The sequence below is a fragment of the Notamacropus eugenii genome, chromosome 1, assembly GCF_028372415.1.
Source record: "Notamacropus eugenii isolate mMacEug1 chromosome 1, mMacEug1.pri_v2, whole genome shotgun sequence".
Lineage (NCBI taxonomy): Eukaryota > Metazoa > Chordata > Mammalia > Diprotodontia > Macropodidae > Notamacropus > Notamacropus eugenii.
Window position 1 is genome coordinate 726818258 of NC_092872.1, and position 27681 is coordinate 726845938.

At 40.3% G+C, this 27681-nt stretch overlaps 1 protein-coding gene across 1 annotated transcript in view; it reads left to right on the forward strand.

Annotated features, from left to right (window-relative positions):
- The first annotated feature begins 225 nt into the window (after positions 1-225).
- LOC140522210 (uncharacterized) overlaps positions 226-27681 on the forward strand; it is a 42484-nt gene continuing 15028 nt past the window's right edge. The window contains 5 exon segments of the mRNA XM_072637388.1: positions 226-435; positions 968-1051; positions 11300-11426; positions 12171-12266; positions 13772-15339. Coding sequence (XP_072493489.1) covers positions 1019-1051; positions 11300-11426; positions 12171-12266; positions 13772-15339 — 1824 coding nt within the window. The 5' untranslated portion in view covers positions 226-435; positions 968-1018.

A 27681-nucleotide genomic window follows, 5' to 3' on the forward strand; every position in this document is an offset into this window, starting at 1 on the left:
AAATGGGCCAGTCCCTTCACCCCAGTTTCCACACATATAAGAGGCGTGTATGAAAGCATCAGCAGCCCAGGGTTGTGGTGAGGTCCCGAAGAGAAAGTCCTCGCAAAGGACTTAACAGGGCCCGGGACGCGGGGAGCTCCAGGTAAATGCCGACTGTATATTTCCTCTGGCCTGGACTAGGAAAGGGGAGGGGGCGGGGCCGGGAGGGGCGGGGCCGCCTTTCAGGCAGGAGGAAGGGCCGGGCTCCAGGCATGCGCAGCACCTCAGGGCCATGTTCCGCGCCCAAGGACGGAGGAGGGGACTTCCGCCTTTGACGTCACTTCCCCCTAGTTTCCTCCCGGTTCTTCCTTCCCCTTCTCGGACTTGAGCTGAGGTGTGCGGGGCTGAGGGGCAGCGGAGAGCGGGCCCAGACCCAGGCGGAGGCCGGCTGCGGGGGTGCGGCGGGGTCGGGGCCCCGGGGACAGGGTGGGACGTCACGAGAAGGGGAGGGGCGTCCTCCTGAGAGGTAGGAAGCCCCGGAGGGCTTGGAGGGCCTCGGGGGCGGCCCTAGTGGGGGGCGGGTTCTAATCCTCCCTCGGTGACGCCCGCGTCCCATGACCGGGTGCGGTCCTGCCCCTTCCGGCCGCGGTCCTCCCGCGGTGCCCGGGTCCGAGGACAAGTGCTCCCCACGTGGGCCCGTGTGTTCCTCATTCCGGCCCTCCCTGTGACCTCATCTCCCCCCGGCATCCTCCGGTGCACCCTCCTGCGGGAAGCCTTCCCGGATGTCCCCGGGGGTCCGTGTGGCCCCCTGCTGAGAGGGTCCCAAGCCCTCCAGGTTTGGTTCTAAAGCGACATTGCCCCGCCCCCCTGCACCCCCTCCCTCTCTGATACCCCCCCACCCAAGGGTAGAAGTGGCGATTCCTGGTCCCCGAGCCGGGCAGACCCCCAGCGTGGCCCGTGCTTCTCACTGTTCTCCTTCCCTCCCCAGCCCTGCCCCGCGTGTCCTGTGCCCAGTGGGGGGGAGCCTGCAGGAAGAGGGATGGCCCCTGTGCTGACAGCCAGGCCTGGACAGGTGAGTGCCTCCCGCTGCTCTCCTGACACCCAGTGAGAGCAGAGAGACCCCGGGGTACGGTTCTGCGTCGTGTGCTGTAACCCTAGAAATTGTGGCCACGAGGGAATCAGATTGAGAGCTAAATGACCCCTGAGACCCCCGTTTGTCCTCTCCCCACGTGCAGGAGAGCCTTGTATTTTCTTTGTCCTTTTTTAAAATTACAACTAATTAAGGACGAATAAAAGAAGACATCAGTGTGAAGAAAGATTCGTGGAGAGACAATAAGCCTGAGAAATGATTGTGGAGATCAATGTTCCAAAGAGCTTTTCAAAGCCTGACTTGGAGGCAAGATGAGAAGAGTGAAGACCATGTTTCAGGGTGGATGGGATGCTGGTGATAGGGAGGGACATGTGGGAGGAAGCTCTACAACTGAAATCTCCCTTAGGTTTTGTTTTCTCCTTGAAGAATGATGAACTTGGACCTAGGAAGGAGAGCCCCAGAAGTTGTCAGCAGGAGGTGGATTCAGGAAAAGGAGACAGACAGGATCCAGCTGTTGTGAGAGGAGTGTCTAATGTGCTTCATTGCTTAGCCACTGTCATGTGTCCCTGAAAGGTCTTGTTGAATGGGGTGAGGTGCTGCAGGACTGCAGAAGGGGCCATTTACCAAGTGTGCAAAAGAGGGTCCATTCTGTAAAGCCTAGGCTAGTGAATTTGGTTCTGGCACATTCTTCCAATGTAGTAGCAGTTGGCTGTTGTCCATCATTCTCCATGGGGACCAAAATGACATGGCTGTGTTAGAGTCCAGGTGCAGTGTGTCTGACTGGCTGATCACATGAGTGTGAGCTGGGAATGCTCGCCCACAAGTGTGGCACAAATCGTCCATGTGAACATTTGGAATGGATTCTCTCAGTTAGCACATGTCTTTCTTTTGAGCTACTTCCATTCTGGTTTTCTCATAGAGCACAGTGCTTTCCTTGATGAGGGCAGGCCATGTTGGTGGTCTTGGGCAGGTGTCTCCCAGGAGACCCAGTGAATTCCAAAGTTCTTTAGAGAGATCCTGACAGTGTCCTTGTATCACTTCTTCTGACCACCATGTTAGGGCTTCCCTATGTGAGTTATCCATAAATAGTGCTTTTGGAAAGCATAGTTTTGGCATTGGAACAATGTGGGCAGACCACCATAGTTGTGCTCTAGTCTATAGTCGAATTTGAATGCTTGTCACCAGGAAGTGAGCTTTGTGATCCCTAAAAGGCTACTGAGACACCCTTGGGGCTGGCAAACCCCACTGCTGCTTCCAGTAAGAAGATGACCCTGTGGTGTGAGCTGGCTGTTTGCAGGGTTGTGACTGTAGCTCTTGGTGTATCTGCATTTGCTGCTTCAACATTTGCCTTGTGCCACAGGATTTTGAGATCCATTAAAATGGTAAAGTGGTCTGGGTCATGTCTTTAGATTTCTGTATAAGTTGAATTTAAGTGAGGTAGAGGAGGATGTCAGTCTCTCTTCCAGAGTCATCACAGTCCAGTGGCAATACAAGAGTCAAAAGGACTGATGATGACTCAAGTTGCCATGGATTGCCTTGCTGTCTTCACTGTCTAACCAGGCTCTAAGCACTCCACCAGCCCCTGTTTCACCTGCCTTCTGACCTTTGGAAGAAATTGTTCCCATCCACCCATTCCACCAGGGAAGTCTCCACATCCTTAGGGGTCCACCTCCCACTTCTCTCAGTCACCAACACGTTTTAGACCCCTTGGCTATTCTCAACCTGCTTTAGCCAGTCTGCTCAAAGGTTTTATTGGGGTGTAGACCTTGTGGCCACAGGGGAGAGTTAGGTGGACCAGTGCAAACAGCCCTGAAAAAGGCTCATGGGCCCTCACACCAGAGGTACTAGCCTTCCCTGAACTGACACTGCCCTTACATAATGGTAATAGGGTTTAAATATAGACTCAGATATCATCACCTGCATCATCATCAACATCATTGATCTGATCTGATGCACTTCATGTCTCTCCTCTACACCTGAGTTCATCAGACGTTTCCACATCTCTCTAAGTTTCTTTTACCCACTTCCCAACCCCGGTGACTTTTTTTTTTTTTTGCTATTTTGTTGAAATCTTTCCTTGTTTGAAAATGAACTTGTATTCTAAACTATTGTTAGCTTTCTCCACTTGGTAGATGAAGCCCTGGAATCAAACATGAAATATATAAACCTAGACATAGTTATGTGTGTTCTCTACAAATTTAGAAAGCTACATGTGTACACTTAAGTGTGTTGTTCTGTCATTTTCAGTCATGTCTGATTCTTCTTGAACCCATTGGGGTTTTCTTGGCAGAGATAATGGAGAACTTCACCATTTCCTTCTTCAACTCATTTTGCAGATGAGGAAACTGAGGCAAACAGGGTGAAGTAATTTGCCTAAGGCCACGTAACTTTTAAGTGTCTGTGGCCAGATTTGAACCCAGGAAGATGAGTCTTTCTGACTCCAGGCACAGCACTCTATGCACTGAGGGGTCTAGCTGCCTTCCTAGAGATTAATGTATATTTACACATACATAGATATATGCATACAGTCAAGTTTTTACCCAAAGGAAATCCTCCTTTTCAGTCTAATTCTCTGCTCTTGAAGCAGTGTGGAATGGTAGAAACTGCATGTTTTGTGTTCAAAGGATGTGAGTTTGAGTCTGGACTCTGACAATTATTCCTATTGTGAAACTGGGGAAATTGTTCACCCTCCCTGAGCTCAGTTTTTCAGGAAAATTAGGAGGTTGTAATAGCTGACCTCTGAGATCTCAGATCGTTCTAAATCTGTGATCCTACAATATAAATCAGTGGGCTTCAACTTCATTATGAGAGATTTCAGTGTTGTGGAATCCTCTTTTGATAGGAATAGTCTAGACAATTCTCCAGAAGCTATGCAGATCATCTAGAAAGTTTTCCCAGCGTTGGTGTATTTAAAAGCATCCTAAAGGAACAGATGTTGTATTATCCTAGGCTATTTCCCTGCCCTTTGGAACTAATCTTCTCAAGCAAGGAAAGGTTATGTATGTTAGTATAATTCTGTGGTCTCCTTCCCTGTCCCTCTGAATACTGTGGCCTTTTTCTTAAGACAGTTGCTGGTGTCCACTGCCGATATGACTGCCCCATGCACTGTCTCCTGTGGACTATAACATCAAGATGCCATTCCTTGGATAGTGTTAAATAATTCAGGGTCCTCCTGCCCCCAACATATGCTAAACAAAGAGCTTAGTCTGCTGACAGGCACCTTTAATAAACATGGATTCTATTTAAGCTTACAGCAAATGAATTTTTGAACCCCAAAATATCTTGGTTTTTACTTCTTTTTATTGCTATATGTGCTTCCTTCCCCCAGTCTCCACAGCTACTACCACCACCCCTTTTGATAAAACTAAATTTCATAGGCCTCCGTATATATTTTATGGAAAACCTGATTCTTCTAGCTGCCACAATTAAAACAAAAAGACTGTATGACTCCTTTGACTCCCGTTAGATAGCCTTGATTTTTTTTTTTTTAAAGAAACTATTGTCAACAACAGATTACGTTGAATAAGTCACTTGGTGTGTGTTTTCTGCTCATTTCTAATTATAAATAAGTATCCTAAACTTTTGAAGGTAAATGTAAAACAAAGATAAAATAAAATAAAATCCTGGCTGCTTCAAATCACAAGGTAATTTCTTGCTTTGGGACCCTCCACCCTAGTAGGAGCTTTCATAAGGGGGAGAAAACTAAAGAGGAGTTATTTTGGTTTACCTTGTTTAATGCAATTGGCAGGTCCATCAAAAGTCGTGTTAATCAAATCATATTTTTCAGTACATCAGAGAAGTTTATAGGACCTGTTGTATATTCTTTCATAAAGCAAAACCTCCTTTTATGCATTCATTTGATAGATGAATCATGTTGTTAATGCCAGTAATCATTCCCTTCTTGATTAGTTGAGTCTTTTTAGGTTTAAATGAGCATTTTGTGTATTTGGTTTGGTAAATCAGGGCACCTGTGTAGTTAAAATAGTGAGACGTTTTTGTCATTTTGTTATTGTCATGTGGTAGATTGTTTTGAGACTCTCTGGACAGAATTGTAATCACAACTGTCACAAAGATTTCATGCTCATTGGATCTCCAAACAATGCCATTCATCTGCTTTTAATAGCAATGTGCTATTCACATATGAAGAGGAAAGGAACTTGTCCTCCAAAGTCCTGAATTTAGACTTGCATTAGTGTCTCAGTTAGGCCAGATATATAGCTTGCATTGATCCTTCCTAGGTCCCTTCTTGTTAGATTCAGCTCATTCTTCTAAACTCTTGAAGACTTTTTAAATTCTTCTTTCGTCCAATCTGGATGGAAGGGGTTAAATCACTAGTTCACCAGGGCGTAAAGTCACCAGCCTAGAGTATGAAGAATCAGTGTCTTCTTTACCTTTGTGAAAGTTTCCAAATGTTTGTTGCCTAACACAATTACTGGCCACAGAAGGGCCTTTTTTTAAAGCCCATCTTTTAAAGAAAGCCTGTGAAGGGTGACTGAATGTACACAGTAATTGAAGCAGTTATGGCTCTTTCTCCAAGGAAGGCCACAGCCCCTGAGTTACCTGGCTTTTTTAGCATGTGGCTAACCCAGAGGAGACATGATGTCAGGCTACTGCTATACTGGCAAACAGCTATGTTTGAGGACCTCTTGTGGCTGGAGAGCAGGCTTCACTGAAACATTTAAAGGGTACAAAGGGCATTGGGACAGAGACTGCATCATCAATGTATGGAATGAGTGGGTAGAGAGCAATTAGAAGGGTTTCTTTTGTTCTTTCTGTAAGGTCTGGTGCTTTTTCACCTCAGTCATTTTCTGGAAAAAGACTTCATTTTTCCTTCCTGCTCCAAATTTGATGCTCCTTTTTACCAAAGAAGTACTTGCACAAAAGTCCCAATGATAGTGACTTTACCTGAGTGGTGTCTATTTTCCCTGCTCTCAGAAGTGATAATGTTTTTTATTTCATCTTTAATTTGTGGACTAAAACAAGCTGGATCCTTCCCACCCCTGCCACTCTTGCAGCACAGCTGGGTCTGGCATTCCTTATCAGCAGAGGTTTGTTCAATCTTCCCAGGCTCAAACACCCAACTCCCCTCACTATCCCAGGGGTAAAAGTTCCTGTGGCTGGGGCAGAGGCAGCCCCTCAAACCAGCTAACCCCAGGGCTGATTGTTTGAAAGGAACCTAGCCTAGAGGTGTTTACTCTTCCTGGGGATGAAACCTCAAAATTGTCCCAGGAAGACCCAGGTTGTGCCCCTATTCTTGTTTATCTCCACCCACACTTTGTTCCCCCTTAGGTGCTGTTGTAACTTTTTATGGGGGAAAACCTTGAGAGCTTGTAATTTTCTGACCTACTCCACCATCTTCCCAGAATCTTCTCCTCACTTATTTCTTGTGGCACAGTAGTATTCCATTACAGTCATGTACCACAACTTGTTCAGCCTTTCCTTCATTGATGGGCATCCCTGCAATTTCCAGTTCTGCACCACCAGAAGGAGAGTTCCTGTAAACATTTTGCAACATATGGGTTCTTTTCCTTTATCCCTAACCATCTCTGGAGATTGACCATGGAGTGGTATTGCTGGGCCTAAGGGGCAAAAGCCCAGATTGCTCAGCACAATGGTTGGATTATTTTATGATTACACCAACAATGAAATAGTGTTCCGGTTTTTTCCCATCCTTTGCCATATTTGTCACTTTCCCCTTCTGTGGTTTTAGCTACTGTGGCCAGCACAGTCCAGCAGGTCCGGGGCAGTTATGGGGCTCACAGAGCGAGGATGAAAAGACTGGCGGGACACAGCAGTCTGAACAAGCTGAGTTTATTCTAGATATACTGAGCCAATAAATTAGGGGGTCAGGGTGCTTAAATAGTAAAAAACCATAGGGGTAGCAATTGAGGCATGAAACAGAACAGATTGTGATAAGGAGAAAGGGAGACCTCAAGGCCTCTTTATCGGAATGTTATCGTGTATAGCTGGGGCCCTGATTCCTGGAACTTCAACACCCGAATTCAAGGACTTGCACCTGAGAAGAATATATCACTGAACTTCTCAAGTAAGCTACTCTCCCTTGGAGGAGGGGAACTCTTGATAAGGGGCTCTTTCAAACCCCTCAAGGTTCTCTACATTTAGCCAATCTAGAAATGCAAATGATCTCTCAAGGTTGTTTTAATTGACATTTCTCTAATCAGTCATGACTTAGAGCATTTTTTATGTGACTATAAATTGTTTTGATTTCTTCCCTAGATAGCTGCCTATTTATATCCTTTGACTATCAGTTGGGTAATGATTTATATTCTTATAGCTTTGACAAATTTCTTCATATATTGTAGACATGAGACCTTTATCTAAGAAATTGTCTGTAAAAATTTTCACGCAATTTTCTTCTTTCCATCTAATCTTGATTATATTTGTTTTCTTTTTGCAAAACCTTTTTATTTAATGTAATCAAAATTATCCATTTTTAACTGACATTACTATCTCTTATTTATTCATAAATTGTTCACCTATCTATAAGTCTGGTAAACAATATGTTCATATTTTTGTTTTCTTGTCCTTACTGTTTTACCATGTTTCTTACTTGTAGTTCAGCATCTTTGTTGCTTTTTAGAAAAATTATATTTTTGTAATGTTTTGTGTTTTGTTGTGTTTATTCTGCTTATTTTACACCATGTTAGTGAATATATACTGTCCAATACTTCTCAGAATTCCTCATGTGTGTCATTTTTAAGTGCACAAATGACTGCGATACATATGCTGTTTTTTTCTGGCTGTCTTTTACTGGTGAGAATTCAGATTGTTTCCAGTTCTGTGCTGTCCCAGAAAGTGCTCTTATGAATGTTTTTGTGCAACAGCTCAGTTGTGGCCTTGGTCTTGTTATACAGAAAGGGAATGACAACATGCTACAGTGAGAATAGCCCTGGTTTTTAATCCAGAAGGATCTGGTGTCACAGGGCACATGTACCATTTACTCCCCTTTTGACCTTAAGCAAGTCACTTTCTCTCTCTGGGCCTCCCTTTTCTAAGGTGTAAAATCAAAAAATTGGACTCTGAAGTGTCTTTCAGGTGTAAAAATATGAATTGGAAACCTGTAGTCGTTTTAACACAATTTTCAGCAGTAAAAATTATTCACATGCTGTTACATACAGGAGATTGTAGTCCCCCATGCTCACCTTTGCTCTTGTCGTTGCAGGAGCATTGAACACAATCATGTTCATTTCAGAGGAGCACATTTAAGAAGTGCAGCAATTGGATGAAAAGAGGAAGGTGACTGAATGCCTTAGTTGTGATGAGATCAGGCTGATGGGTGAAGGGGACTGGGCTTGTGTAGATTGGAAGAGAAGACTTAGGACCACAGGACAGCTGTCTTCAACTATTTCATTTTCGTTTATTTCAGGAAGTGGAAAAGGAATTACCCATATTGCTGCTTCAGCTCAGAGGGCAGAAGTAGGAGCCATGGTGCCCATTGTATAAAAAAAAAAAAAACAAAACCACTCACCAAAAAACCCTATACATTTAAAATTAGTGTCTTTGGAACCCTTTACAACAGGAAACTTTTATTAAGCACCTATGTGAGAAACATGCTCACTGTAAACAAAGAACAATACTTGTTGTGAAATCAGGAAAGCTGCTGTTTATCTTTATGTTTCTTCCACTCAATGAATGGGTAGTTTCTCATGGACTGCTACATTTGTTTAGACCAGTGCAAGCTTTTTTATGCCCTGTTTCCAATTCGAATTTCCCACCTGCCTCCCATTGACCAGCACTCCAGGATTCACCCCACTCCACAGAGGCCACATTCCTCCTTTTCTTTATAGAATGATATGATATAAAATCTTTTAAAGGAATTCCTTTAATTGATGTGCAGTCTTTCTAGTTTCGACCTGAAAGTTTATTTAAAGAGGCAAACAGTCTATGTGATATCTTAATGGAATAGGTGGTAAGTATAATAAGATAAGAAAGTTGACAAAGTATCATTGGAAATTACAACCCAGGATATCTGTGTTTTCTTTACCATTAACATGCCACAACATAGTATGTGTCCATAAAATATTTAAAAAAAGTTCCATTATTCAAGATAGTGTCCCAGGTTAAGGATCACATAAAGAATGCTCTTTAGTCAGTCCCATCTGGCCTTGTTGACATGGGAACAGGTATTTTCTGAGTTTACTTAGAAAACAAAGAAACAGTTTGGTCCAGGCTCTTCTTCTGGTTGATTATTTCAGACTCTGGCCCTTGTTAAGGTCCAAAAATGATATGAAATGATTATCACTGGTGTTACAGATATTACATATTTTCTGTGGAAACATAAGTTCAATTCATTTCTCACATCTACAAAGTGCCAGGTACTCTGGTAAGTGTGGAGGATGCAAAGGATGGCAATAATGACTCTTACCCTTAATGATCTTACAAGTTAATCAGAGTGGAATACTTTTCTGAAATTTTTTATTCATTTAATTTTTAACTTATGGAATAAACAAGCATTTCCAAAACAAAGTATGATTAAAAATAAAAAGATGATTGAACATGAAACTTCAAATCTATTATGTACAATTTGCTATTCTTTTCAAACACATACTCAAGTTATCATGTAAATTTCTTTTTTTTTCTCTGTTCTCTCCCTCCACTACCCTAAAGATTGCTACTATTAGATAGAAATCTCTCTTTCTGTTTGTGTGTATGTGTATGTAAAATCATTCTATACATAGTTTTATTTGTCAGTTCTTCTTCTGTTGAGGAATGCTTAAATGCCTGGTGTATACCAGACACTGTGCTGGGATACAGTAAACAAATGAAACAGTGCCTTATGACAAGTGAAAGATGAAATGACGGAGGAAACAAAGGTTCAATCTTTTGGGCATACCAGTTTTATATTAAGCAAGGCATGACAGTTGCAGGACAAACTGGTACCAGGTCCCTTCCTCAAGTTAAAGCTGGATCCAGAAGATCGGGGTACATGTAATTTTATACATTAAAAACAAACAAGACCAAATAATACAATGTTAGATAATCTGATTTCTCATTGGAGGAAAGATTAGGGTCTTTCCATGTTAAGAGGTGGTGATCAACAGGTTTAGTTCCCTGAATTGAGACAAACAGGTGCCCTACTCCCCCTAACTGTTTGCATACAATCAAAACAAAAGAACCCATGAACAATTAGTCACTGTTTACCATCAAGTCAGTTTTCAGAGAATATATACAGGTTGCTTGAGATGTAGTATTGTGAGAATTTCTTACTTGTGTCTTTTTTGGATATTACTGAGTTTCTGGTCAGCGTAACCCAGGTCCTTAGTGAAGGGTCTCTAAACAGCAGGTGGAAGTGATCTGGTTTCCCAGCCATGCAGGGCTAGGTTCAAACAATGCAATAAGGTTTTCTCCCAGTTCCCACAACTGAATAAATTTTTCTCACAAGACAGAGAGTTGACTAGACTTGAACAGAATTGAACAGAAAAAGAAGTGAGCTGCCTCTAGAATTGAGTCACAGAATGTAGTCAGTGTGGTTTGCTGGGGTTGGAAGCTCAATTCCATGTGGACAGTCTCAGGCGGGTAAAGGTGGGAACTTCTAAATCTTAGAGTTCTCACGAGGCCCCCCCAGGAAACACTGGGAATCGAGGTGAACCGAGCTATCTCGTGTACTTCCGCCTCTTCCCATGAGAAACGTGATGGGAGAGAGCTCTCCCTGCCCTCGAGATTGTCCCGGATCTGGGCACACCTAACAGCACGGTATTCAGATGCAAACTATGCGGCTGGAGAGCTTAAGTAGGATCAGGAAAGCCTGAAAGTTCTCTTGGGCGGAGGGGCCACGTGTGAGGACAACAAGGCTCCGCTTTTCCTCTCTCCTCTCTCCCCTCCCCCTCTCTCCCCACTTATACTTCTACTTCCAATCTCTTATTGTAAGATCTTTGCCTCCTTGGGAGATTCTTCGCTCCCTCCTAAGGAAGAATTCCCCTGCACTTGTAACTAGACCCTGAAATAAAGCTCAACCCTTGTTCAACTCTGGAACGTCCTTTCTCTCATCCGGTTTGGCCAACCGAAGACCTCCGATAGAGGTAAGGGAAGACTCGGGTAGCCCACAGGCCTCTAGGCCTGGCAGTGGTTGACTCAGTCCCCTCCATTTCCTGTACCAATTGCTCTCCTAATGCCCTACATTCTCTTACTTTGCTGGCAAGCAGTTTACATTTCAACTTCATAACAATTGGACTTATAGCTGGGTAAACACAAATGTTTTTGGCATTTCAGGAATCATTCACATTCAAGGATGTGGCTGTGGACTTCACTCGAGAGGAATGGGAACAATTGAACCCATCTCAGAAAAAGTTGTACAGGGATGTGATGCTGGAGAACTATAGGAACTTGGTGTCTTTGGGTAAGAACAGCTACCCCTTTGGAGTCTTGATATCTGCTACTTCAGCTTTCAAGATATGACCTGTTGTTCTTTGCCATGCAGGAGTAAACTGTTCCTAATGCTTTTGTAGCCAAGAGGCAGATTACTTGTGCCCCCTGTTTCCAGGAAAAAAGCCCTTTGCTTTGTAAGCCTGGAAAGTGATTTCTTGATTTTGTATTATCCTTGAGAATGTATCTTCTCCTCTCTGTTGCTTCAGATCTAAGATTTTGTTTTTAAGCCCCATGTAGGTTTCAACATATGCAGTGTTCCCACTCTCTAAGCAGGGAGTGAGTTGTCTGAATTGTATTTCCCAAGTCCTACTTTGTAATCCATTCTACCCTAATGTAGAATATCCTTTGTACTATTTTTCAGGTCTTCCTAGCATGTCTACTTTTCCCCCAAAGACGATTTAAACTAGTTTTGAATTCTTTTATTAAGTTTTATGGGTGCTTTTAAAAAAAATGTAATTTCTCCTCCCACTGACACCTCCCAAAAAAATAAAACCAACCCACACCTCCCTGCACCTAGCCCGTTAAGCCTCACATGTTTGAATAACAAAAATCTCAGACAGAATCAGCTACCATAGTGCCCTTGGTGTTATAAGATACATTCATCTCCCTTATTCCCCCACCTTTCTGCTAAGAATTGGAAGCAACATTTCATCTATGTGTTCTATGGTAGAACTATGACATGACTCCCTCACACTTTTTCATTTTCATTGGACAGGATTTGCAGTTTCCAAACCAGATGTGATCTACCAGTTGGAAAGAAAGGAAGGCTCTTGGATGCCAGAGGCAGATGTTCCCAGAAGCAGCTGTTCAGGTGAGTAAATGAAAACCAAGTAGATGGATCATTGCAAATTAGGGATCTGTTGGTCATTTTAGCTCAAAAGTCTTGTAAAATGTTGAACAGAGTGGCCTATCAAAGCTTCTCAGGCCTGTTGAGAGCAGCTGAGAGTTTCAACCTTCATTTTTTACTTCAGCAAGTTACATATTTTATGTATCTCTTTACTGCAATGTACCTGCCCTCTCAAGCAAAGTTGTTGCCTTAGTACAGGGCAGTTATTTCTCTTCTGTTCATTGAGGATTATCCTCTCTTAAACAGGTATCCTCTTGCCTTGCTTCCATGAATCCACTCTCCCTTTTCAAATAAGTACATTGCTTATGATATTAAGGAATGTGTTCTCTTTGCTTCTTAGTTCTCTTCTGATATTTTCCTTTGTTTTATTTCTATGATTATGTTACTTTGCTGCTATTACTTTTCAAAATCCTGACCTCATTCCCATTTCTTCTTTCTGTTAAGTGTCATCCTGTTTTTGTTTATTCTTTGAAATTATGTTTATAAAGACACATTATTATGTTCATGTGACAAGACTTATGTGAGAATAACCCCATCACTGGACCTATAGATTTTGAGTATTTTGCTATTTGACAAAAGGCTGTTGTGAAAAACTTTACTGAGAGTGTTTTGTTTGCTTTCAGTAACATGTTGAGGGGGAGCATACCTAGTACTGAGCCCATTGGGTCAAGAGATATGAGCAGTTTTGTACCTATACCTGAAATTGCTGTTCCTTTTCAGAAAAATGGCAGCAACTGCTTAAATAAGTAGCTATTTCAACATAATTGCCAAAATTTATCATTTTAAAATATCTTTGCTAATCTGATGGCTACTTATTGCTGCCTCCAAATTGTCTTCACTTTTGCTTCCTTGTTTTGAGTTTTGAGTTCCAGAGTTTTGAGTACCGTTTCATGTAATTGTTAATAATTTCTCTTGTCAAAAACACCTGTATGTCTTGGCTCTTACTGTATTCAGTCAGTTCTTTACAAAGTAGATATGGTGCAGTTTTAGAGGAAATTCTTGGCAACAGTTGTCATATTTTCACCCTCATATTTCTTCTTTATTTCGTTCACTTCACATATCTATTTCTCTGCCTCAGTCTAAACTCTATTCTCTATTTTCTTCCTGTTCAGTTTTGTCTCTTCCTATTTTCACCTCAGATGTAAGGATATATTGGCAAGTCTCAAAGTCATCTGTTTTTTTCTGAATAGTCTTATTCCATTCAAATGTTAATCTAATTAAAAACGAGTAAGGGTTCATTCATCCCTCCAGGCAAAGTCATCCCTCATGCTCAGTCAAATCATTTATATATATTACCTTTGAGTCATTGTACTTTCAAATACAGTAAATTGAATCTTGGTAAAAGACTAGTGAGACTAGCCTTTTCAAATGAGAAACCAAGAGAATAGGTATAAAACCTTTGATTAACTAAACACCTTGGGAAAGGGTAAGAAAAACAGGGTTAACTAATTCTTTATTCTTCCTTTCAGAGAGCAGAGAATTTGCTGGACATCAGCCTCATGAATGTAATGAATGTGGGAAGACCTGGAGCAAGAAGCAACTTGCTGTGCATCAGAAAATTCATACTAGTGAGAAACTTTATGAATGTAATGAATGTGAAAAGACCTTCAGATATAAGACAGAACTTACAGTGCATCACAGAATCCATACTGGAGAGAAGCCGTATGAATGTAGTAAAAGTGGAAAGTCCTTTCAGAAGAAATCACATCTTACTAATCATCAGAGAATTCACAGTGGAGAGAAACCTTATAAATGTAGTAAATGTGGAAACTCCTTTTGGAAGAAATCACATCTTACTGATCATCAGAGAATTCACACTGGAGAGAAACCTTATGATTGTAATGAATGTAAAAAGGCCTTCAGGTATAAGACAGAACTTACAGTGCACCAGAGAATTCATAGTGGAGAGAAACCTTATGAATGTAATGAATGTGGAAAGCCCTTCAGATATAAGACACAACTCAGTGTTCACCAGAAAATTCATACTGGAGAGAAACCTTATGAATGTAGTGAATGTGGGAAGGCCTTTAGGCAGAAATTTTATCTTATTGTGCATCAGAGAATTCATAGTGGAGAGAAACCTTATGAATGTAATGAATGTGGGAAGACCTTCAGGAGCAAAAAGCAACTTACTGTGCATCAGAAAATTCATACTGGAGAGAAACCTTACCAATGTAGTAAATGTGGAAACTCCTTTAGGAAGAAATCACATCTTACTGATCATCAGAGAATTCATACTGGAGAGAAACCTTATGAATGTAGTGAATGTGGAAAGGACTTCAGATATAAGACACAACTTAATGTTCACCAGAGAATTCATAGTGGAGAGAAACCTTATGAATGTAATGAATGTGGAATGGACTTCAGATATAAGACAGATATTATAGTGCATCAGAGAATTCATAGTGGAGAGAAACCTTATGAATGTAGTGAATGTGGGAAGGCGTTCAGGAGTAAGAAGCAACTTGCTGTGCATCAGAAACTTCATACTGGAGAGAAACCTTATGAATGTAGTGAATGTGAGAAGGCCTTTAGAAACAAGAAGCAGCTTGCTGGGCATCAGAAAATTCATACTGGAGAGAAACTTTATGAATGTAGTAAATGTGGAAACTCCTTTAGGAAGAAATCACATCTTACTGATCATCAGAGAATTCATACTGGAGGGAAACCTTATGAATGTAGTAAATATGGAATGGCCTTCAGGAGGAAGTCACATCTTACAGTTCATAGAATTAATAGTGGAGAGAAACCTTATCAATGTAGTGAATGTGAGAAGACCTTCAAGGATAAGACAGAACTTACAGTACATTACAGAATTCATACTGGAGAGAAACCTTATGAATGCAGTGAATGTGGAAAAGCATTCAGGAATAAATCAACTCTTACTAAGCATCAGAGAATTCATACTGGAGAGAAATCTTATGAATGTAAGAATTGTAGGAAAGCTTTTCTCTCCAGCTCACAGCTTAATCGACATCAAAAAATTCATTCTGACAAGAAACCTTATTCCTGTAATGAATGTGGGAAGACCTTCAGAGTGGGGATACAACTTACTCAACACCAAATACTTCATTCAAAAAAGAAACCTTAAGAGTATGATGCATGTAGGTTGTCCTCGGGGTAGAGGACACTACTTTTATGTCCATCAGAGAATTAATCCTATTAAGTTTCCTCATGAATGTAAGCAGTTTGGGAAGGCCTTCCACTGCAATTCAGATCTTATTAGGCATCAAAAATTCATGCTGCAGAAAAGCCTTTATATGTAGTGCATGTGGGAAGACCTGTAGGAAGAAGCCATATCTTAACTGTTTATCAGAGGATTCATCCTGAAGAAATTATTCATGCATACTTCTATTACATCAAATCTTTCTCAACGTCAGATAATGCATAGCTGTTGGGAGTGTAAGCTCAGTTTCATGTGGACAGTCTCGGGCAGGTAAAAGTGAGGACTTCCAAACCTCAGAGTTCTCATGAGGCCCCTCAGGGAACAGCTGGGAATTGAGGCATGAGACCCGGGCTATCTCGTGCATTTCCACCTCTTCCCCGTGGGAAACTTGCTGGGGAGAGCATCCCACCCTTGAGATTAATCCATGGTCTGAGCACACCTGTTGTCTAGCTAAGGGCTGAGAGCAGGCACGGTATTCAGGTGCAAACTATGTGGCGGGAGAGCTTAAGTAAGGTCAGGAAAGCTTGAAGGCGCTCTTCCTGCTGAGGGGCCCTTAGAGGGCGGAAGGTCCCTCCCCTCTCCCACTCCCATTCTCTTGCTGTACGATCTTTGCCTCCTTGGGAGGAGGAGGATTCCTCTCTCCTGAGGAAGAATTCACCCTGCACATGTAACCAAGACCCTGAATAAAGCCTAACCCTTGTTCAACTCTGGAAAGTCTCTTCTCTCAATACGTTTATCCGGTTTGGCCGCCGAAGACCTGCGACAGGTAAGGTAAGACTCGGGTAGCCCATCGGCCTTAAGGCTGGACACATAGCTTCTGAATGTAATGCACAAAGGAAGGCATTATGCCTAAATGTATCTTTTATTCAACATATGAACATTCATACTGCAGAGACCGTGTGAATGCAATGAATGTGGGAAGACCTTCAGCCTGAAGGCACAACTTGCCCAGCATCAAAGAATTAATTCTGGAGCGAAGCCTTTGAGTTGGGGAAAACTAAGGATACTACTTTATGTCCATCAGAAAATTCATAATAAAGTGATTCTTCATGATTATAAGTAGTGTAGGAATGTTCTCCCAGCTGACTAGATTGTGATACTGAGTGCCTTGATGCAGTTCCTAGATTCCTTATTTAGGCATCAGGGGAGCAGAAGCTATCTATCCTCTCTGTAAGAGGCCAAGATTTAGTGTTAGCCTACCCTTCAGGGAGGAAGAGGTTATGCTGGCTGAAGCAGAGGTTACTAAGTGAATGGTGGTATTGGGAGATCCTTAGTATTGACTTTAGTCACTGGGTACATGGCATGAAAGACACTTGGGGATGGCCTTTTGGCCACGAGATGAGTCTGAGCCTGATATGGCGAATAAATGTTGACAATACTTGAGGAACATATGATAATGTGAGATGTGTTCCTGATGTTGCTGCTGTAGTTTTTGCTCCTATTCATTTAGGTAGCCACTGTGGAGTGTAAAGATTTAGAGTCACCTCAGTTAAAACAGAGCATCCTTTGTGGCAGATGTTGAAGCAATGTGATTTCTGCTCACTGCTCTGAATGTCAAAGGGAAGAAGTTCATTGAAGTGTAGGTAAATAGCAGGATTATCTATGACCTTATGATAGCCAAATGCCTTGTCATCTTGTTAGTGACACACATGATAATATGAATAAGATCAAAGGAACCAGTAATGATGAAAGAGTGCTCTGAATCAGTATTGATTAAAGAAATGTAAATAGCTTTGAAGTAATATGACACACTATCTCAGTTTGGCCAACATGATAGTAAAGAGAAGTGACAGACTCTAGAGGGGATGTGGAAAAATCAGGACACTATTGCAAAATTCAGAGCTGGTCCAACTCTTCTAGTGTTTGGAAGTCAAATTTTCTTTTCAGCTCTGGTCTTTTCATCAAGAATGCTTGAAAATCCTCTATTTCATTGAAAGACCAATTTTTCCCCTGAAGTATTATACTCAGTTTTGCTGGGTAGGTGATTCTTGGTTTTAGTCCTAGTTCCTTTGACTTCTGGAATATCCTATTCCATGCCCTTCAATCCCTTAATGTAGAAGCTGCTAGATCTTGTGTTATCCTGATTGTATTTCCACAATACTTGAATTGTTTCTTTCTAGCTGCTTGCAATATTTTCTCTTTCACCTGGGAGTTCTGGAATTTGGCCACAATGTTCCTAGGAGTTTCTCTTTTTGGATCTCTTTCAGGCGGTGTTCTGTGGATTCCTTGAATATTTACTTTGCCCTCTGGTTCTAGAATCTCAGGGCAGTTTTCATTGATAATTTCATGAAAGATGATGTCTAGGCTCTTCTTTTGATCATGGCTTTCAGGTAGTCCCATAATTTTTAAATTGTCTCTCCTGGATCTATTTTCAAGGTCAGTTGTTTTTCCAGTGAGATATTTCACATTATCTTCCATTTTTCCATTTCTCTGGCTTTGTTCTGTGATTTCTTGCTTTCTCATAAAGTCCTTAGCCTCCATCTGTGCCATTCTAATTTTGAAAGAACTATTTTCTTCAGTGAGCTTTTGAATCTCCTTTTCCATTTGGCTAATTCTGCTTTTGAAAGCATTCTTCTCCTCATTGGCTTTTTGAACCTCTTTTGCCAATTGAGTTAGGCTAGTTTTCAAGGTGTTATTTTCTTCAACATTTTTTTGGGTCTCCTTTAGCAGGGAGCTGATTTGCTGTTCATGCTTTGACTTCATGTCTCTCATTTCTTTTCCCAGCTTTTCCTCCACCTCTCTAACTTGATTTTCAAAATTCTTTTTGAGCTCTTCCATGGCCTGAGCCCATTGAGTGGGCTGAGACACAGAAGCCTTGATTTCTGTGTCTTTGCCTGATGGTAAGCATTGTTCTTCCTCATCAGAAAGGAAGGGAGGAAATGCCTGTTCACCAAGAAAGTAACCTTCTATAGTCTTATTTCTTTTCCCTTTTCTGGGCATTTTCCCAGCCAGTGACTTGACCTCTGAATATTTTCCTCACACCCACCTCACCTCCTGATCCTCCCAGCCAGTGTTTGGGGTCTGAGATTCAAATGCTGCTTCCAGCCTCAGGGCTTTGGGCGGGGGCAGGGCTGCTATTCAGTGTGAGATTAAATTCAGATGCTCAGGTGAGGGCAGGGCTGCCTCTCAGGCTCAGTTCCCTCAGGGAGTTTATGAATAGACCTTCAACAATGGATCCAGGCTCCTGCCTGCTTGGGGAGCCCTGGTCTGCCGCTGCCCCTTAGCTTCTGTCTCCCGAGGGGGCCCGAGCCATGGGGGCACCCCACTCCCCCCTCGACCCGCCAAAGGGACTCTCTCACCGACCCCCGTCACCTGTGGGTGGAGGTACTTGTGCGGCCGCTGGAGATCCCGTCCCTGAAGCCCGCTCGGATCTGTTCCTCTCGGTGCGGCGGCCACGGCAGGGCTGTACTCAGCTCCCAGTCCCGGCGCCCAGTCCGCAGCAAGAAGGACCTTTTACGAGAGGTTTGCAGGTCTCTCCGGAACAGAAATCTCCCTCGCTCCAATGTTCTGTGGCCTCTGGGTGCAGAATTCGCCGTGAGTTACTTCTTTGTAGTTGTTCTATGGGTTGTGGGTTCGGAGCTATGTGTATGTGCATCTTTCTACTACGCCATCTTGGCTCCGCCCCCCTGGTCCAACTCTTCTAGAGAACAATTTGAAACTGTACTCAAAGGGTTATGAAACTCTGCATATCCTTTGACACAGCAATACCACTTGTAGGTTTGTATCCCAAAGAGATCAAAGGAAAGGGAAAGTACCTGTATGTTCAAAAATATTTCTGCTTCTTTTTGTGGTGGCAAAGAATTGGAAATTTAAGTGATGAACATCAGTTGCTGAGTGGTTGAAATAATGTTTGTATATGATTGGGATGGAATATTATTTTGCTTTGGCAAAGTCTGGGAAGATCTGTATGAATTTAATTTAACAGAACCAGATTAACTAAATTAGTATGGTTATTTCCTACCATTAATTGTGTACCTAATGTGTTCCACTAATCTATGACTATTTCATAATCAGCATTCAGTTATTTTGATGATTACTGTTTTCTAATCCAATGTAAAATCCAATACCAGTAGGCCACCTTCACATTTTTCCCCACTGATTCTGTTGAAGTTCTTGACCTTTTCTTGCGAGTAAAAAACTAGAAATGAGGAAATTTATCTCATAAAATAGGCACACAAGGAAGAGTTTTTGTCTGAACTGGTTCACAGAGGAAAATATATATACATACTTAGGAGGATATGGAAATCTGTCTTACCTAAGAGGCCATTCAGGGGAGAAAGGGCAATGAAAAAGAAAGGGTAAGAAGAGGGAGGTAGTGGTCAGAAGCAAGTCTGACATTTAAGGAAGGTTCAGGGTGAATACTAAGAAGGGAAAATAGAAGATTATTGAATGGAGGGAAATATCCAGTTTGCAACCTGTAAATGTGAATGGGATGAACTCATTCATAAAACAAGTGATAGCAGAATGGATTAGAAACAGAATCTGAAATGATTTTCCAAGAGACACACTGGAAACACAGAGATACATAGTTAAACTAAGGGACTAGAGCAAAATCTGTTATGCTTGAGTTGAAATAAAAAAATAAATTTGAAGTTGAAAAAAATAAAAAATAAATCAGCAGTCACTGTCTCTGAGAAAGCAAATGTAAAAATTGATCTGATTAAAAGAAACGTTCAGGGCAACTACATTTTGCCAAAAGGTACCATAATATCAATAGAAATATATATGCACCATGTAGCATAGTGTCTGAATTATTACAGGAAAAGTTAAAATGTATTTCATGATGAAATAGTAAAATTATGCTAATGGGACACCTCAGTTTACCCTTTTCAGACCTAGATAAATGTCAAGATCAATAAGAGAAAAGTTAAGATAAATAGCATTATAGAAAATTTGTATAGGATCGACCTCTGGGGAATATTGAATAGAAATATAAAGGAATGTAAATATTTCTCAGTTGCACATGGCATCTTCCTCAAAACTGTTATTAGGACTTAAAAACCTCAGAAATACATGCAACAAAAGTAGAAATAGTAAACGGACCTTTTCTGAACTATAACATGATAAAAATTATTTTCACTAGTTTGACGAATAAATTAATAATTCACCGGAGCTTACATAAGTTAATCTTAACTTGAGTTGGTCAAAGAACAGATGATAAAGACAATTTCATTATAGTGACAAAAATGACAAAATACAACAAAATTTGTGCGATGATGCAGCCAAAACAGCAGTTATTCCAACTTTTACATGTCTAAATGATTGGATGAGTAAAAGAGAGAATGAGCAGAACAATGAATTCAGCATGAACAAAAAAAAAAAAGGAACTAAAATTTCCAAATTAAACACTGAAATAGAAATCATAAAAATGAAAGATGGGTTTAATAAAATTGAAAGTAAAGAAACAATAAAACTAAGAGGTAGTTTTATTTAATAAAAAATGTAAACCAATGAATAAGCTCATTTTTTAAAACAATTTGCCAGTAACCAGAAGGAAAGGAGTGCACCAATAAGATCAAATTAAAAGTTATTTGAAGCGATTTTACTGTAATAGATGCCAGCAAAACGGAAAATAAGTGAAATGGATATTTACAGGTAAAACTTTTAGGCACGTAGAATGCCTGAATAACCCTATCTCAGAGAAAGAAATGAGCTCCCTAAGGAAACAAACCGGGGATCAGATGGATTTACATAGGAACTCTATCCAATATTTTTAATGATACTTAATATAATTCCAGTGTCATATAACCTGTTTGAAAAAGACGTAGGCATCCTGTCATTTCTTCCATAACAAAATTGTGGTTTGATATGTAAAGCAGGAAGAACAAAACCAAAAAACTACCTACCAATTTTCCTACTGAATATTGATGGAAAACTTAACAGCATAGGAAGATTACAGCAATATATATTAGAAAAGTTAAACCCACCAGACTGATGAATGCATTGCAGCTTCCACATTAGGAATGTAATAAGCCTAACTGACCGTATCAATAACAAAAGTAATGATTCTATGAATAGGCTTAGAAGAAGCTTTTGATACAATACAGTACCATGTTTGTCAAAGAGACTAGAGTCTATATAAATAAATGAAGATTTTCTTAAAACGTTAAGTTGTATTTTTCTAAAACTAAGAGTACACATTATGTGTAATGGGGATAAACGATAAGCCTTTCCAATAAGGTCAAGAGTAAATCAAGGATGTCCATTATCCTCATTCCTGTTCCATATTGTACTAGAAATCTTTCCTTTAGGGGCGTGATATGAAAAAAAAATTGAAGGAATAAGCAGACAATATGATGGTATACTTTGAGAAACTTTGAGAGTCTTATCCAAAAAGCTGAAACTACTAACAACTTTCACAAGAGTTTAAGGATGTAATCTAAACCCACACAAATTATACATGCATATACACAATGTGATGTAAGAATATATGTATTCTATATAACAAAACCAAGAAGGAAGAGATAGTAAAAGGAAATTCCATTTAAAATAACTGTAGTTAGGACAAAATACTTGACAGTCTGCTGGCCAAATCACTCAGAAACTATATGAACAGATACAAAACTTCACATAAGAGGGATCTGAATCATGAGAGAAATAATTGCTTGTGGGTAGGCTGATCTAGTACAACAAAATGTTAATGCTACCTAAGTTAATTTACTTGTTCTGTGTCATATCGTGGTAAAGAACTGCTTTACAGAACTGGAAGAAAAAAGAACAAAATTCTTCTGGAGGAACAAAAGGTCAAGAATTTGAAGGGAAACAATGGGGAAGAAAAAGTGAAGTAAGGGATCCTAACAGGACCAGATATCAAACCAATTATATAATGCTCATCATCAAAACAATTTGCTGCTGAATATGAGATAGAGTGGTGGAGTAATGGAATAGATCAGGTACACAGACATATCACAGATGAGTTCAGGAGTCTAGTGTTACCTAAATCTGAAGATGCCAGCTTTTGGCATGTGAGCTCACAATTTGCCAAAAACTGCTAGGAAAGCTGGAAAGTAGTGTGGTAGAAACTGGGCATAGACCAACAGTGCAAGAAAAATAAAAATGAAAAAGAATATGCTTCAGTCTGCACTCCACGTTCATCAGTTGTCTCTTCTTATTGTATAGTTAGGCCTATGGGATTTTCATGGATCATTGTGATGTTACAAAAGCTGTTTCAACATATAGAGAAAGAAAGGCTCCTACCAAATTCCTTTTGAAAACAGAGATGATGAGGTTAGACTTAGAAGCAGGCATTCGTTTTTGGTTCAAAATTATAAAAACTATTGACATAATAGACTATATCAATAACATGGACAATAAAAAGAATATGGCTCTATCAGTAGATGCACACAAAGCTTTTGACAAGATACAACACCTGTTCCTCTTAAAAACATAAAAGATAGGAATAAAGGAAAGTTAAGGTTCTCTGAGGTTGTCCCTACCAGCAGATTGGCAGAATTAACAAAAAAGTAAAATGAGAAATTCTAGATGGTCCGTGGGGAAGCAAGTTAATTAATATGCTGTTGATGGTTGTCTTTGAACCTCTTCAAAAACCATGACCTCAGGAAGATGATACCATGACTTGGAAATAAATTGGGTTTAAGTGAAAGAGGTCTATACAAGGTCACCAGCCTCACTTTCTCCTGAGCCATCTGGGTTCCAGTGGCAAGACAGAGATCAGGAAGACTGGAGATGGCACAAGATGCCGTGGGAAACCTTGAGCTTTTGAAGCTAAGGTCCTTAGGAGTTCTCACTTTGACTGAGGCAAAGCCCCATTCAGTGATTAAAGCTGATTTAGAAATGTGGGGAGGAATTGCCCCTTTTATATAACAAAAATAAAGTTAATCTGGGAGGGAAAGACCCTCAGGATTTCTGGCCAGAACAGAAACAGTTAGTATTTAAATAGTAAATGGGTTACTGTAGCCCAAATAATGACCACCAAGTGGTGCTTAGGCTGGCACCTGTTGTTGGCTAATCCATGAGAGCCAGAGTGAATTGTGTTTAAGGTCTGGTTTTTAAGAATGAAGTCTAGCCAGTAACACCCCAGGGAGCCCATGTGGACAGAGGGAGAGACAGGAGGAAAGGGAGAGGAGAAGAAGGAGGTGAACTGGGCATTTGGGTCTCCAGTGGGGCAGTTCAGGCTACTCACAAGCTACTGTTTGTCCATTCTGGAAGAAGACCATGTCATCAGGAAGATGATGCCATGACTTGCAAATGAATTGGATTTAAGCGAGAGAAGGCTGTACAAGGTGATAATATTGAATATAAAATTTTGGAATAATCTCTTTGTTCTCTCTGAAGGAAACTCAGAGAGTGCCTCTTCCTATGTCAACAAAAGCCAGGGCTGACTTGGCATTCCTTCAGAGACCTTTAACCTAAAACACTTTTTCTAAATGATGAGATGTTTTCCATACCTTAATATTTTGTGGACATATGTTGTGGTATGTTAAGGGTAAAGAAAACACATACATCCTGGATTGTAATTTGTGTTTGAGACTTTGTCAAACTCTGTTATATTACTGTATTTACAACCTATGTAATTAAGAAATTCCTTTCTAATGATCCAGTTAATCACTTATGGAGACCATAAATCTAAAGGACACAGAACACCTTCTTTGTTCTAAAACAGATTTAAGGCTGGCTGGTTTTGATATCTGGTAGCTAGATTAATATCTAACTCTGTGGACTCCATGTACTGTTACTTTAAGGGGAATTTAGAATGAATTAATCTATAATAAATAATGAAAATGTATGCATTTAGGCTGTTGCCTCTACTTTAATCAAACTTAAAGGTGTTGACTTGAAAACTTGGTAAAAGAAAAGGCAACAGGCCAAATGCATACATTTTATGATTTAATTAATTAATTGATCAATTCCCTATTAAAGAAAATGGTAACATAATGCATTATGGAGCCACAAATGTTCTGGCTACCAATACAAAGAATTGGACAGCCTTAAATATGTTTTAGGACAAAGAAGTGTTCTGTGTCCTTCAGATTTATGATCTCTATAAGTGACTAACTAGACATTAGTAAAGGAATTTCTTAATTGCTTAGGTTGTAAATAAAATAAGATAACAGAGTTTGAGAAAGTTTCACATAGAAATTACAACCCAAGATGTCCGTGTTTTCTTTACCATTAACATGCCATAACATAGTATATGTCTACAAATATTAAGATATGGAAAACATCCCATTATTCAAGATAGTGTCTTAGTTTAAAGATCTCTTAAGGAATGTTAAGTCAGCCCTGGCTGTCTTTTGGTGACAAAGGAAGAGGCATTCTCTGAGTTTGCTTCAGAGAGAACAAAGAGATTATTCCACAATTTTATATTAAACATTATCAAAAGTTAACAAAGTTCAGCAACCTCACTTTCTCTTAAGGAACCATTTGAGTTCAGTGCCAAGGCAGAGATCAGGAAGACTGGAGATGGCCCTTTCTGCTGGAGGTACAACTTGGACCAACCCTTCCTGAAAGCAATTTGAAATATTACTAAACTGTCCACATAACCCTTGGCCCAGCAATACTACTGCTAGGTGCAAAGGGATCAAAGAAAGAAGAATAACCCCTCCATATGCAAATATTTCCAGCAGCTCTTTCTGTGGTGGCAAAGAACTGAAACTGAGGAGATTCCCATGATTTGTAGAATGCCTGCACACATTATGGTATACTGTTGACCTGAAAACTTTGTTAAGAAAAGGCAACAGGCTAAATGCATACATTTTATTATTTAATTAATTAATCAATTCCCTATTAAAGAAAACAGTAACATAATGCATTATGGAGCCAGAAATGTTCTGGCTACCCAGTGCAGAAATCTTCTGGCTTATATACATTTTGCTGTGAGAAAGGAACTCTCCTAGTTGAACAAATCATAAATTTAGTAAGACAAGACAATTAACAAAGTAATGTTGGTCAGGCCTTGGGATTCCAGCTGGGTAAACACATGTCTCGGTGATAAAGAAGGAAATCCTACCACTAGTAAGTGGCAGGCTTCCTGCCCTAAACAGATAACTGACATAGGCAAGGGTAAACAAAGTTCAATAGAAATTACGACCTAAGATGTCTATATTTTCTTTACCATTAATATGCCATAACATAGTATATGTCTATAAATATTAAGATATGGAAAACATCCCATTATTCAAGATAGTGTCTTAGGTTAAAGGTCTCTTAAGGAGTGTAGAGTCAGCCTTGGCTGGCTTTGTTAACATAGGAGAGGCATTCTCTGAGTTTGCTTCAGAGAGAACAAAGAGATTATTCAAAAATTTTATATTAAACATTATCAATACAAAGTAACATAAGTAATCACACAAGGAACATTTTCATAGAACCTTGTATGAATCACTTGCATGAATCACTGTAGAATGAAGTAAGCAGAGCAGGAGAAAAAATTATCCAATGACAATATTGTAAAGGTAAATACTCTGAAAGATTTAAAACCTCTGGTCACCACAGTGACAAATCTTTTTTTTCAATAGGATTCATGATGAAGTATGGTACCCAACTTCTGATATTTTGTGTGATTGACTTTATTACTTGATGTTCTAATGAATGATCTGAATTAAATTCTTATATTTAAAGAATTATTACAGATTTCACTTCTTTGCTCTCCAAGGCACTCTCCAAAATATTCTCCAGCACCACAATTTAAAAGGATCCATTCTGTGGCACTGAGTTTTCCTCATATGTTGGAAGTGGGCAAGGGGGAATTTGTTCCGCTTTCCTGTGAATTGTTATTACATGGATTTTGCCTATTTTTTGCCCTTCCAATGTGGAGGGGGAAGTGGAAGTGGTAGAAAACAGTTTTGTAAAAGGTGACTCTCCTTTCTTAGACTGAATGAAGAAGGATGAGAATAATTGCTTTTGGTATGGGCCTTCTTTCATCCTGGTACCCTGATATATCATAACTTTTTTGTTTAATGTATAATAAGAATTTAAGACTCAAGTTTTTGATTCCTATCTGCTTTTTGGGTAAGCGTTGTGTTAAAGTGAAGAGGCAGCAGAGTACAAGGAAAAGAACATTAGGTGGTGTATCAGAAGACTTGCATTTAAGATTTAGCTGTAATTTTTAATAGCCTGTTGATTTGAAGCATAACAACTCCTGAAAATAAAAATGTTTTCATAACTATCAATTGAGGATGGATTAAAAAAAGAAATAGAGCAATATTCAAAAAAAGGATTAGTGGAGAAACAACAAAGGCTGAAAGAGATTATTTTGGTGGAAAACAATACAAAAAGCTTTTAAAAACATAGCCTGGAGGCAAGATTAGAGCCTAGTGAAGACCTCCTTTCTGAGGTGATGGGATGATAAGGGTGAGGATGGGGTGATAAGAAGGAAAATCTGTGAGAAAGATATACAAGTTAAAGCTTCCTTGCCTTTTGTTTTCTCATTGAAGAATGATGAACTTGGACCTAGGAATGAGAACCCAAAACTTGTCAGCAGGAACTGGATACCAGAAATAAACAGGGACAGAAGTGGCAGAGTTTTCGTTTTTTTCAGTTAGGTGATGTTTGTGAGTGATTTTGACCCAGAGAAGTCAATGCAGTGCTGTGTATCCAGTCTCTAAAAACTGCCCACTCTTTTTCTGCTCTCGTTGCCAATTGTGTGTTGCCTCAACTTTCCCTCCAAGTTAGCAAGAAACTTCCTGCTTGGAGAAGGGCTTTGATCTGTTGACATTGATTCTTCTAGTATTCATTTTGTCTTGGGGCTGCAGCTTTTGTTGAATGTGAATATGTAATTTAGAGAGGATGTCTGTGATCAGTCCAGCAATCTGTACTACACATTGCCTTCATCAGTCTCACATCCTGTCTGTCTCTTCTCCTTCCAGTCACATGGTCTACTGAATGCCAGTGTTTGCTGTGAGGGTGCATCCATGAAGTTTCCTTGTGTTTAGGGAAAGAGAAGACAGTGTTGTTGATCAGGAGGTCATGAGACACAGCATTCTTCATTTGTAAGTGACCACTGCTGTTGCTGTTTCTAACTTTATTCCTCCCAAGGCCTCCCTGGCATGTCTGGTGGTCTGAGCCTGCTCTAGCAGTAAAGTCACCCAGACTGGGTATCATATTATATAGCAAGTATATAACAAGCTTGTCCTGTTTTGGCACATTAAAGATAAGGCTAGTCTCTAGCTTCATAAAATTTTTCTTTGACCTCATCAGGGTTCATCATGGTGGGAGCATAGGCACTGATGAAGGTGACATGGTCTTGTCCTGCAA